Source organism: Oncorhynchus gorbuscha, linkage group LG04 (genome assembly GCF_021184085.1).
Source record: "Oncorhynchus gorbuscha isolate QuinsamMale2020 ecotype Even-year linkage group LG04, OgorEven_v1.0, whole genome shotgun sequence".
NCBI lineage: Eukaryota > Metazoa > Chordata > Actinopteri > Salmoniformes > Salmonidae > Oncorhynchus > Oncorhynchus gorbuscha.
The window spans coordinates 64,181,595-64,194,045 of record NC_060176.1 but is presented as its reverse complement, the minus strand read 5'-3'; the positions used below and the strand labels follow the sequence as shown (position 1 = coordinate 64,194,045).

General features: G+C 40.8%; 2 protein-coding genes across 3 annotated transcripts; both read left to right on the top strand.

Annotated features, from left to right (window-relative positions):
* The first annotated feature begins 252 nt into the window (after window positions 1-252).
* On the top strand, window positions 253-1,646 carry LOC124034498 (immediate early response 3-interacting protein 1). Its single transcript, XM_046347773.1, has 3 exons — window positions 253-413; window positions 673-774; window positions 940-1,646. Exons 1-3 carry the CDS (start codon window positions 323-325, stop codon window positions 993-995), a joined length of 249 nt encoding a protein of 82 aa, XP_046203729.1. The 5' UTR covers window positions 253-322; the 3' UTR covers window positions 996-1,646.
* A 102-nt stretch (window positions 1,647-1,748) lies between these two features.
* On the top strand, window positions 1,749-10,018 carry si:ch211-12e13.1. 2 transcript variants are annotated; one of them, XR_006838576.1, is made up of 5 exons: window positions 1,749-2,274; window positions 2,435-3,360; window positions 3,525-5,039; window positions 5,281-5,389; window positions 8,991-10,018. XR_006838576.1 is itself a non-coding variant. In XM_046347772.1 (5 exons), exons 2-5 carry the CDS (start codon window positions 2,479-2,481, stop codon window positions 3,725-3,727), a joined length of 759 nt encoding a protein of 252 aa, XP_046203728.1. In that variant the 5' UTR covers window positions 1,749-2,274; window positions 2,435-2,478; the 3' UTR covers window positions 3,728-5,047. The 2 variants fall into 2 exon arrangements, 1 of the variants encoding a protein (XP_046203728.1); XM_046347772.1 differs by lacking the exons at window positions 5,281-5,389; window positions 8,991-10,018 and having other exon boundaries at window positions 2,435-2,587; window positions 2,767-3,003; window positions 3,151-3,360; window positions 3,525-5,047.
* Window positions 10,019-12,451: the final 2,433 nt, after the last annotated feature.

The following is a 12,451-nucleotide window of genomic DNA, read 5'->3' as shown; positions in this document are numbered from 1 at the left end:
AGCCATCCAGTGGTGTGTCTGGCTAGATACATCCATAACCTCTCAGGAATGTTAGCTAGTTCTACTGCAACGTTTTCAAGCACTTACACCATTAAATCAATAGTCACAAAATGCTACCCCTTTGGACATGAGTATGGATTAGGATTATACAGTATTGGTATTACATTGGCCATTTACTGTTGGGCACCCACTTTTGTATTCCGTCAAGAAAGTCACGCTTTCAAACTGCCCGTTCAATTTGTTCTTCTCATGATGCCATACATTTAGGCAACGTCATAAGGAAATACTTGAAGCTGCTAACGTCAGCTAACACGTTACAGTTATGGCGTTTACATTATATTCCCTTATTCAAGCGGTGATTTTGTGTGTAAATGCGGTCGCCGTATTGCACGAAGAAAGATTTTTAAGTAAAAGTAAGTGGCCGTCTACACATTTGGTCTAACATTACTTTCAACAATGATTTGCTTGCTTGCTAGCTAGACAGGGAAGCAAGAAAGTAACGATATTTGGTTGGTATGAGTCATTTTAGCATAATTTGGCGTTATCGCTAAATTAGCTAGCTAACTACACCAGCATAATGAGTTGGAAAAGCGTACAGGTACGTTGATCTGCCTCGTGGCCAGTGTCATTTTTGTTTGCATTAGTGTAATTGTTTTGTTCCTTCTAACTTAGTTGGCTGGGGTGTGGACCAAAGTATTGGGGGATTTGGTGATGAACCGGGCATTAAAGTGCAGCTAATGAACCTTGTCCGCTCTGTGAGAACAGTAATGAGAGGTACGACTGAAAATCAAAACCATTTATAAATACCAAACATCTTTCTGCATGCATTTTTTAAAAAATAGATTGTTTTTGTTTTATTCAAACAATTTTATGATGTTGACCTAACTGAACTGAGACTGGTTTGTGGCATTTTTCATCATATTTTCTCTCATCTTGCAGTGCCCTTGATTGCTGTCAATTCGGTCTGCATTGTGTTGTTGCTGCTGTTTGGCTGAAGCGAAGACTTGACTGAATCTGGATGTTGAACTAAGAGAAGACATTTTCAGGGCTCAGGGGGATGTCTCCATGATTCCTGAAGGAGAAACCCTACATGTACAACAAAGAAGATTACACACACACACACGTGTTGTTGTATCACAAAGAATCAGCATTACGATTGATTTCCTTTTTATTTATTCCCACTTTACATGGTCAGACTGAGTAACAGTTCAGATACAGGAACAGTCAGTGTTTACTCCTTTATGCCATTCAGTTTCTTTCAAAGACACTGAGACAATGTTTACACAAAGCAGTCCAAAGCATGTTGCTGCTGGATGATTTCTACAATGTCAAAGGATAATTTACTTTGAGCATGCGATTAATTAAACTTTCTTTTGCCTAATATGAAACTGTGATTGTGTCACAGTGCTGATTATGGCATGCATGTTGCTGTTAACATATTGTAATCTTATGTTGCAAAAGGTGTATTTTTCTTCACACCTTCCTGGACAAAATGTTAAATGTACGTAATTTGAACAGACATACACGCCATAAATCGGGATATATATTTTGTGTCTCGTGTAGACAACTTAATTATGTATGACTTTTTTTCTCCGTAACTTTCAATCAATTACTTGACAAAAATAAAGATGTTTTAAATATCAACACATTTTGAGTTTGTTCATATCAATAACTGATAATACCCAACGACATTACATGTTGACGTTGTAATGTTTTGTCCCATAACGCACTCCGTACTTCAACACAACTTTCGTTTTGATCATGATTGAAAGTGTCAAAAGTGCAGTAAGGAGACCGAAGTGACTTGATTAGGAATATATTTGTTAAATACAAAATTGTGTGCATGTTTTTTAATTGTCGTGTATGAATGGCATGGCAGTGTACTCTCGGACTAGCTGCAAACTTCAGCACAAGGGCAACTAGCACTCGTTCTCCCGAGGAGGCCTTCCTATAACAATATAGTACATATTAGTGATCAAGTACAATAGAGTCGGTGGATGCTTCTCATGTAATACTTGAAAATGGAAAATATTATGACCAATGTTTTCATTGCTGGGCTCCCAGCGTGTGCCATATATTTTCTTTACGCCAACATTTATTGCTCTTATAAACTACTGAAAGCTAATGTGGTGTTTGACAGTCGTCGAGCATTCCAAGTTTTGCCTACCTTTTTCTCAGATATGTATTCAGAGCTCTTATCAAAAGACAGGGGCATTTGTACTTTTGCGATAGAGATGTCGAAGATGAAGTTGCCTTCACCATCTTTAACTGCAGGTAAACTGATTGCGCTTGACAATGTAGCAGTCCAATTTGTTTTAGTGCTATGGTTTGATTTTATTATAATTTCAAACAACACTGCCTTACAAAGATGGTTGTTTATTTGTTCACATTTGGACCAATTATCTCCTATGTACTGTACGTTTTTCTCTCTAAGGTTGAACAAGGATCGACTGAGGAGGTTCTGTAGTGCAGCTGGATATGGCTGGGATTGAGTTCAGGGATACCCCTCTGTGTTACCCAGACACCCTCTGTCTGCGGATGCTTGACATATTCATATCTGCTGAGAAGTTCAGATTGAGCCCTCTGGGTAAGTAACACATCTTCTGCTGGCTGGGTATTGCATGTCTTTGAAGGCCATCCAAATGTCAACACTCAAGGTACTCGGTTTTCTTCCTACATTTCTGTAGAATATATTAATTCAATTCAGCCAAATGTGTAGTTCATACAAAATCCCTCCACTTCAATACATTGTTTCCTTCGGTCTAGTCCGGGTACGTCAGAGTTTGAGAACATGGCAGCCGATAGATGAGCTGAAGAAGGGACCCTTCAAGTTGCAGGCTCGTGTGTTAGAGTACAGGGTTGTTGAAGATGGGGTGGAGGTTGACATTTCTTTAACTGCCATTTCACACACTGACCAGCCAGTATGGGAGAGTGTTTTGACAATGCTCTCCCAGGACAGAGGCCGAACACCAAACACACAACCTAAACCTGAGTGGTATGATGGTGAGTAAGGCCAATACTTAAGTTAATGAATTCTACATTTTGCCACCAGTCAACAAACCTGAGGAAGTTGAATTAAATTGTTCTATTCAAGTTTGAGTAGCACAGAACCCACATCATAAACCAATATATTTTCTTACACTTTGACAGGTCACATGGACACATCAGAGCCAGATGACGTGAAGGCGGTAGATATCAATGTTCCCTGGACTACAGGACTGAAGTTTGTGTGGGCTTTCTCTGACTACTCTCCACGTTGTCTCCTAACTCTTTCTGCTAAACTCTTGGGCTGCAGATGTACCCCAACTCCTAGTCTATGGATGCTGTCTAAATGCTTGGCTGAAATTGAAAAGCACAAAGGTAAAGTAGCGTTTCTAGTGATTCTACCTCAATACTGAATTATTTATAAGCAAAATGATGGTGGATCAAATAGTATTTTTGTTGTTGTTGTTGCTGTCCATACTTAATTTATCCTCAATCTAGCACCTTGATTGATATTCTCCAAACATCCATTGATTCCACAGGAGTTGATGCCATTAGAGCCCCCATCTCTGTCACCGCCCAGTTCAAGGAACCGTTGTTGTTACCAGGAAAAGTGACCATCAAATTTTGTGAGAGTGCGGGAGTGCAGTCCAAATGTGTTAGCTTCCAAATGGAGCAATATGAGAGGAAGATACCTCACATCACCGGACAAATCTGCAGGACTACTGTAGAGGACGTGAATTAAAGATGAAAACGGCGCCAATGGCCACACCAGCACCGTTATTGTTTTTGTTGCAGAGATGAGGAGCATCACGTAGCATAGTAAAAACAAAAATGCAATACTCTTCTATGATGTGTTAAATAATGTCAGAGTTGAAAAAACTGTTTGTTGTTTGCAGTAACTTCTTCGTTGTAATATCGCAAATGGTGTGGCTGCTTCACCAATAAGGATTCCAGCTTTAAGATGATCAGTTATGACATGACATTGTATAAATATTAGGTAGATGAAAGTCATAATAATAAGGGATGATTGTGTAATTATTAGTGGAATGACATCTCATCTTTGCCATTATGTGGCATCTTAGTCAGTGCGGCATAGGCTTCATGGCCCAGCAGGTGATTTACACAAATGTATCTTCAATCCAAAGTACCCCAATACTGCTACCCTCTAGAGTAGATATTTACATCAAACAAGAACTGCAGTCTTAAGGCATTTTCTGTGTCCTCTATGTCCACAGAAGCACCATAAGCTACAGTATTAGGCGTATGCTGATGCAGACAAGGTCCCTACAGGGAATGGAGACTTGAATATTTGATCTGTTTGATATTCTTGTTCCTTGCCTTCATGTATATGAAGGTATTTTCTCTTTTATTACTCATTGTAAAATGGAGTTGTAGGCAGGAAATATGAAGAGGAACATAAACAGTATTGTTCACTGAAATGCTTTGTAGAGATCCATGAATTAAACTATACCTTAAGTTTAATGTCAGTATTTACATATTTCTGCCAAACTTCAAAGAGTGGTGATTAGATTCTGCCTAGGAGTAAAATGTTAAATAAATATCACTAAAATCAATTGTAGTTTCAGTTCATGTGGTGAAAATAATTATCTTTATTGTGAGTGGATTAGGTGAAGTAATATTATGATATTGTTTGCATGCCCATAGAGATGTATGTAATTCTGCATTTGTAGAGTTGGAAATGACATTTTATGTAACCTTAAATCATGTGATCAGAAGCCCGGATCTCTCCGGCCTTACTGTATACGGTGGTTGTGTAATCAAAAGAGCATCCCGTGACTGCCTCTCATTGCACAGAGAGTATATGTGTTTTTTTCCAGTATTTGAGGGAAAGAGAGGGGATTAGGTTGTGAAGAAAAGCATCCGTTAGTAGACCTTCATACCACCGAATAACTGAACAGCACCTGACAATATTTAGTCTGACTGCCCACTGATGAAATCCTGCCAATACGTCCCACATGTGACGTGATTTACATTACTGTAACCCCCTAACATTTTGAAGAAGGAAGACTGCACAACAGACTACACAACTTTTGGTAAAACATTTTTGTTTTATTAAGTTTGCCTGCAGCTCTTGCACATGCTGGAAACATTGCTCTGTGATTGTTGTTGAATATGACTGAGGATCAGAAAATCAAACATAACTTTATGGTAGTGAACCTAAAGGCATGTTTTGTCTTACATCTTAGTATGCTGTGTAGCAAAGCATTGAATGAATCATACTTATATTTTTTTGTTGCAATGATATCACACCTAATTTTCTTGTTCCTCACTCAGTGACCACAAAGCAGCATTTACACCTCTCATCCATCATTGTGCAGAGACAGATGAATGGATTCTTGAACTATTCAAGGACATATGAACATGACAATCCAGTATTTTAAAGGTACAGTGTATTCAGACCCCTTGAATTTTTCCACATTTTGTTACTTTACAGCATTATTCTAAAATTGATTGAATTGTTTTTTCCCCTCGTCAGAGCAAAAACGATTTTATAAATGTTTGCAAATGTATACAAAAATTCAACTGAAATATCACATTTACATAAGTATTCAGACCCTTTACTCAGTACTTTGTTGAAGAACCTTTGGCAGCGATTACAGCCTTGAGTCTTCTTGGGTATGACGCTACAAGCTTGGCACACCTGTATTTGGGGTGTTTCTCCCATTCTTCTCTGCAGATCCTCTCAAGCTCTGTCAGGTTGGATGGGGAGTGTCGCTGCACGGCCACTCACGGACATTCGGAGACTTGTCCCGAAGCCACTCCTGTATTGTCTTGGCTGTGTGCTTAGGGTCATTGTCCTGTTAGAAGGTGAACCTTGGCCCCAGTCTGAGGTCCTGAGCGCTCTGGAGTAGGTTTTCATCAAGGATCTCTGTACTTTGGGAGACTAGTCAGGATTGAGGGAAAGATTAACAGAGTAGTTCCTGCCACTGAAAAACATTGCCACACCATGATGCATCCACCACCATGCTTCACCGTGGGGATGGTGCTAGGTTTCCTCCAGATGTGACGCTTGGCATTCAGGCCAAATAGTTCAATATTTGTTTCATATGGTCTGAGAGTCTTTAGGTGCTTTATAGCAAACTCCAAGCAGACTGTCTAACCTTTTTAAAATATATATATTTTTACCTTTATTTAACTAGGCAAGTCCATTAAGAACAAATTCTTATTTACAATCACGCCCTACCAAAAGGCCTCCTGCGGAGATGAGGGCTGGAATTCAAAATATACAAATATAGGACAAAACACATATCACGACAAGAGACACAACATAAAGATAGGCCTAAGACAACAACATAGCATGGCAGCAACCCATGACAACACAGCATAGTATCAACACAACATGGTAGCAACACAACATGGCAGCAGAACAAAACATGGTACAAACATTATTGGACACAGACAACAGCACAAAGGCAAGAAGGTAGAGACAACAATACATCGGGTCGAAGCACCACAACTGTCAGTAAGAGTGTCCATGACAGTCTTTGCATGAAGATAACTGTCCAGTTTGAGTGTTTTTTGCAGCTCGTTCCAGTCTCTAGCTCCAGCGAACTGAAAAGAGAAGCGACCAAGCGATGTGTGCGCTTTGGGGACCTTTAACAGAATGTGACTGGTGGAATGGGTGTTGTATGTGGAGGATGAGGGCTGCAGTAGATATCTCAGATGAGGGGAGTGAAGCCTAAGAGGTTTTTATAACTAAGCATCAACCAGTGGGTCTTGCGACAGGTATACAGAGATGATCAGTTACACAGGAGTGCAGTGATGTGTCCTATAAGGAGCATTGGTGGCAAATGGTAAAGAACATTAACCGCTCGAGAGCACCCTTACCTGCCGATCTATAAATTACGTCTCCGTAATCTAGTGTAGGTAGGATGGTCATCTGAGTCAGGGTTAGTTTGGCAGCTGGGGTGAAAGAGGAGCGACTACGATAGAGGAAACCAAGTCTAGATTTAAGCCTGCAGCTTTGATATTTGCTGAGAAGGACAGTCTAGCCATACTCCCAAGTACTTGTATGAGGTGACTACCTCAAGCTCTAAACTCTCATAGGTAGTAATCACACCGGTAGGGAGAGGGGCATTTTTCTTACCAAACCACATGACCTTTGTTTTGGAGGTGTTCAGAACAAGGTTAAGGGCAGAGAAAGCTTGTTGGACACCAAGAAAGATTTGTTGTGGACCGTTTAACACAAAATCTGGGGAGGGACCAGCTGAGTATAAGACTGTATTATCTGCTTATAAATGGATGAGAGCTTCTTACTGCCTGCGCTACAGTATGTTGTTGATGTAAATTGAGAAGAGCATGGGGCCTAGGATTGAGCCTTGGGGTACTCCCTTGATGGCAGGCAGTGTCTGAGACATGTTCTAAGTTTATACACTGCACTCTTTGGGAGAGGTAGTTAGCAAACCAGGCCAAAGACCCCTCATAGACACCAATACTCCTTAGCCGGCCCACAAGAATGGAATGGTCTACCGTATCAAAAGCTTTGGCTAAGTCAATAACAATAGCAGCACAACAATGCTTAAAATCAAGGGCAATGGTGACATAATTTAGGACCTTTTAGGTTGCAGTGACACGTCCATATCCTGAGCGGAAACCAGATTGCATACCCGAGAGAATACTATAGACATCAAGAAAGCCAGTCAGTTGATTATTGACAAGTTTTTCCAACACTTTTGATAAACAGGGCAAAATAGAAATTGGCCTATAACAGAGGATCAGCTTGTTCTCCCCCTTTATATAAAGGATGCACTGTTGCTGCCTACCAAGCAATAGGAACCTCCCCAGAGAGGAGAGACGGGTTAAAAAGGTCAGAGATAGGCTTGACGATGAAAGGGGCAGCAAACTTAAAGAAGAAAGGGTCTAAAACCATCTGACTAAGATGTTTTTTTTGGTCAAGTTTAAGAATCTCCTTTAGCACCTCGGACTTCGTGACTGAATGCAGGGGGAAACTTTGTAGCGGGGAAAAGGAGAAGCATCAGGCTAGTCACAATTGAAGGGGTGGGAAATTAGGAAATGTTGGATGGGCGATGAGGCATGGTTGAGTCAAATAGGAATCCTGACTTAATGAGGTGGTGATTAAAGAGCTCAGCCATGTGCTCCTTGTCCGTTACAATCTGTTACGAACCCCTTTGGTCCTGCAGTCTAGGGGGGATGGAAACGAGACACGTAAACATATCTCATATTGTGTATTGAAAATCCATTTTAATACCCTGAACTAACACACTGGAACCACAGTAGGTATCGTCGGATAAGGGCAACACATCAGACAATATATATGACTGCGCCGCACCAGTATCTCTAAGGATTTTAAACAGCATGATCATTACACAAGTGAAACCTTGCGCTGGGGACAATAAAAGGCCACTCTAAAATGTGAAGTTTTGTCACACAACACAATGCCACAGATGTCACTCCTACTAAAAAATGCTCACTGTGTGTGCTTGCGTGCGTGTGTGGGGGCGAATCCATGCATGTGGCAAGGTTGTGTCTTATGGAGCTGATCATTTTAGTGACTGTCCCCCTGTTACTCACTTAAAGGGAGAATCTCCACGCTGTGCTCTCCTGAAAGGGTTCAGAACCTATGGAATTCCAGTTATTTTGAAAGAACTCACTTCATTTATTTATCTTAAAAGGCCAATACTAAATGGGAACATGTTCCCTCTTTGTACCACTGAGTTTGTCATAATGAGTATTATTTCACAGACTCCTGAATGGACTGTTTTGTTTTGTACAGTATTATGTACTAAACTAATCTAAAGGTTTTAACCAGTACAGACAATTGTTTTAAATCTTTAAATTACTAATCAGAAATTGAGAGATTGAGTTTTATTGTCTTTCTCATAATTACTAAGCATGGTCTCTGAGGACAACTATCACAACGTAAAAGCTGGTAAGCCTGTAGCTCTTTTAGCTCAAGTGAAATAGAGATGTCTAAGTGATGTTATGACAAAGTGTGGTGATGATAATTTCCTTTGCTATTTCAGTGCAGCACACCTCAAGAGAAGTGCATGAAGAAAAATGAAAAGTAAGACCAGCGGCATCCACCTCTCCTCTCCAGTGGCGGAGGGCCAGAGGAAGCTTGATGGAAGCAGCTTGACAGTTTACAATGAGGGCGTGAAGGTGGTGTATGAGGTCGACCCTGGTGATGTCTGCACCATGGAGAATGGTGCCCACTCCCAGAGACAAGGTCTGTGCAAGGTCACCAGCAGAGGAAGGAAACGTGCCCTCTCCATCGGGTGTAGTCACCAACGGCAGGAGACAGAAAGACCTACAGGACCAGAAAGCTGGAAATAACAGTAACTCCATGTTGATGTGTCATGCCTCCATTAGCCAGCCCTGCTCTGGGCCTGAGGACAACTCAACAGAGGCACACAAGACTTTAACAGTGACTTCAACTACGATCTTTGTGGATGCACACACCATCGATGAGTCGTCGGAGATGCACAGCCTTTTGGGTGTAATGGAGGTACACATTAAGGAGTTTGTCCTCATTGATGATGATGATGATGACAGTGGCATGTCCCTAAGAGAGAAGACTGTCACTGACATGTCCATCATGGATGTTAACGCTGCAGACCTGGTCTATGGCAGACTACCGTCCATCACTACTGACACGTCCTCTGAGTGTAAAGAGGAGAGTCTGGCCCCGGAACCTCCACCCCCTGCACTGACACTAAAAAGCAGTCCTGCTGCTTCTTTTCCATTCAATGATCATTCTATCTGTTCCTTTTTATGACCATTTCATCAATTCACACTGTAACAGAGGCAGAGCACAAACTGTAGTTATTTTTAGTTTTTGTAATTTATGTTACCATCGGGGGGGACTTTTTGACCTTCCTGAATCAATCACTATTGCCTTCAAAAGCTGCCCACTATTCTGCACAAAATAAAAGTGTATTGGTTTTAAATGATGGTTATTTGTCATGTTGTCATGTCTCACTTACAGTATTGTGTCACTGCAAAGTCTTTTTGCATTCTTTATAGTTTTGGGTAATATAGTAGTAAAGGTGCATAGTAAATAATCAGCATTTCTCACAGTAACTTTGAATACTTTGAATGCTTCTTGAATCGAACACTGTTATGAATGATATGTTCTCTGCACAGAAAGGCCTTGAGTGATCAGGTGTTGATTTCTATTCATGTTCCATTCGTGTTCTGCTTTCTCTTCTTCACTTCAGATAAACTTTTCTTACTTGAATTATATGAATCTTTGTCCTTTGTTTATCGTACAATTAATAAACTTCACATTTTTAGAATTTCTAAATATTATTTTCAAATGTTAAGTAATCAGAAACCTGAAAAGTAATCAGAAATATAGCTGCGAGCAGCAATAAACGGGGTTCACAGGATGACAAAGGACGTAAGATTAGTTGGATAACAAAGCAAGCACTCTATCAAATCAAATCAAATTTTATTTGTCACATACACATGGTTAGCAGATGTCAATGTGAGTGTAGCGAAATGCTTGTGCTTCTAGTTCCGACAATGCAGTAATAACCAACCAATAACCAAGTAATCTAACTAACGATTCCAAAACTACTGTCTTATACACAGTGTAAGGGGATAAAGAATATGTACATAAGGATATATGAATGAGTGATGGTACAGGGCAGCATACAGTAGATGGTATCGAGTACAGTATATACATATGAGATGAGTATGTAGACAAAGTAAACAAAGTGGCATAGTTAAAGTGGCTAGTGATACATGTATTACAAAAGGATGCAGTCGATGATATAGAGTACAGTATATACGTATGCATATGAGATGAATAATGTAGGGTAAGTAACATTATATAAGGTAGCATTGTTTAAAGTGGCTAGTGATATATTTACATCATTTCCCATCAATTCCCATTATTAAAGTGGCTGGAGTTGGGTCAGTGTCAATGTCAGTGTGTTGGCAGCAGCCACTCAATGTTAGTGGTGGCTGTTTAACAGTCTGATGGCCTTGGGATAGAAGCTGTTTTTCAGTCTCTCGGTCCCAGCTTTGATGCACCTGTACTGACCTCGCCTTCTGGATGATAGCGGGGTGAACAGGCAGTGGCTCGGGTGGTTGATGTCCTTGATGATCTTTATGGCCTTCCTGTAACATCGGGTGGTGTAGGTGTCCTAGAGGGCAGGTAGTTTGCCCCCGGTGATGCGTTGTGCAGACCTCACTACCCTCTGGAGAGCCTTACGGTTGAGGGCGGAGCAGTTGCCGTAACAGGCGGTGATACAGCCCGCCAGGATGTTCTCGATTGTGCATCTGTAGAAGTTTGTGAGTGCTTTTGGTGACAAGCCGAATTTCTTCAGCCTCCTGAGGTTGAAGAGGCGCTGCTGCGCCTTCTTCACGACGCTGTCTGTGTGAGTGGACCAATTCAGTTTGTCTGTGATGTGTATGCCGAGGAACTTAAAACTTGCTACCCTCTCCACTACTCTTCCATCGATGTGGATAGGGGGGTGTTCCCTCTGCTGTTTCCTGAAGTCCACAATCATCTCCTTAGTTTTGTTGACGTTGAGTGTGTAGGATCTATCTACCTTTTATGTCCAATTAGTGATAGCATTACCATGTTTATCTCTCAATACCACAAGGATGTGAAGTTTAGTATTGTGCTCTAGGTTGGTTATCTTTGAATGCAACAAGTAATCATTATTAAAATCATTACTTAATGTATATATTTATATATACATTGACTGGGCAAACAGCAGGAATTCTGGTTTCTCTTTTTCGCAAATAAAATATCCACTCAGACATCTAGGCATTTCTCTAACTACATTAAGAGATGTACTATGGGCCTAAATTTGGAGTTGCTATATGGACTTATGGTTCATGATATGTTTTTAAAATGTTTTCTGACATTTCCAAAATGGAGGAAAATCTATCCAGACCTTATGGGTCCTTGATGCAAATTTGTTCAGTATGGGTAAAGACAACTACATTCAAAGTCTCTAGGTCAATCAGGGTGGCGGATATGAGGTTTTAAGTGAGACTTTATAACAGCGCCGCCTATAGGCCAACCAGTGCCATTATATTTTACCAAGTTAATCATGGCCAGTGGTTTCTGTTTGCCAAGTTAGAAAAACATTACCAATCTATCTTTGAGTTATTTGACTATGAGCAGAATACAGAGATTAACAATAGCTTTCACAGCTTCATTGTGAACCAATAAATAGAGACCTATGCCTGCTCTAGACATTCTATGTCTATCTAGTTACAATGTTGTGTTACCGTATGTTGCATTCCTCATATGTGCTGCTGGTGGAGAGACCCTAGTGTAGTGTGTTACAGAGGGTCTGGTGGTTTTGAGGGACAGGCTGGTGCTTAATCAGGCCTCTCCAGCAGGCGCAGTGTGAGGTGTGGGGTCACTGGAGGAGTGATAGAGGGAGACCCCACTGAGTCCTGGTGGGCTGGGCGATAGCAGCATGATGGATTTATCTTCCCCTTCCACATTATACTAGATAAA

Excerpts from the sequence above, each read along its gene's own strand:
- LOC124034498 (XM_046347773.1), top strand. The coding sequence starts at position 323 with ATGGCGTTTACATTATATTCCCTTATTCAAGCGGTGATTTTGTGTGTA. Across the intron at positions 414-672 it reads AGAAAGATTTTTAAGTAAAA|TTGGCTGGGGTGTGGACCAA; the intron begins GTAAGTGGCCGT and ends CTTCTAACTTAG. Across the intron at positions 775-939 it reads TGTGAGAACAGTAATGAGAG|TGCCCTTGATTGCTGTCAAT; the intron begins GTACGACTGAAA and ends CTCATCTTGCAG.
- si:ch211-12e13.1 (XM_046347772.1), top strand. The coding sequence starts at position 2,479 with ATGGCTGGGATTGAGTTCAGGGATACCCCTCTGTGTTACCCAGACACC. Across the intron at positions 3,004-3,150 it reads TAAACCTGAGTGGTATGATG|GTCACATGGACACATCAGAG; the intron begins GTGAGTAAGGCC and ends ACACTTTGACAG. Across the intron at positions 3,361-3,524 it reads TGAAATTGAAAAGCACAAAG|GAGTTGATGCCATTAGAGCC; the intron begins GTAAAGTAGCGT and ends TTGATTCCACAG.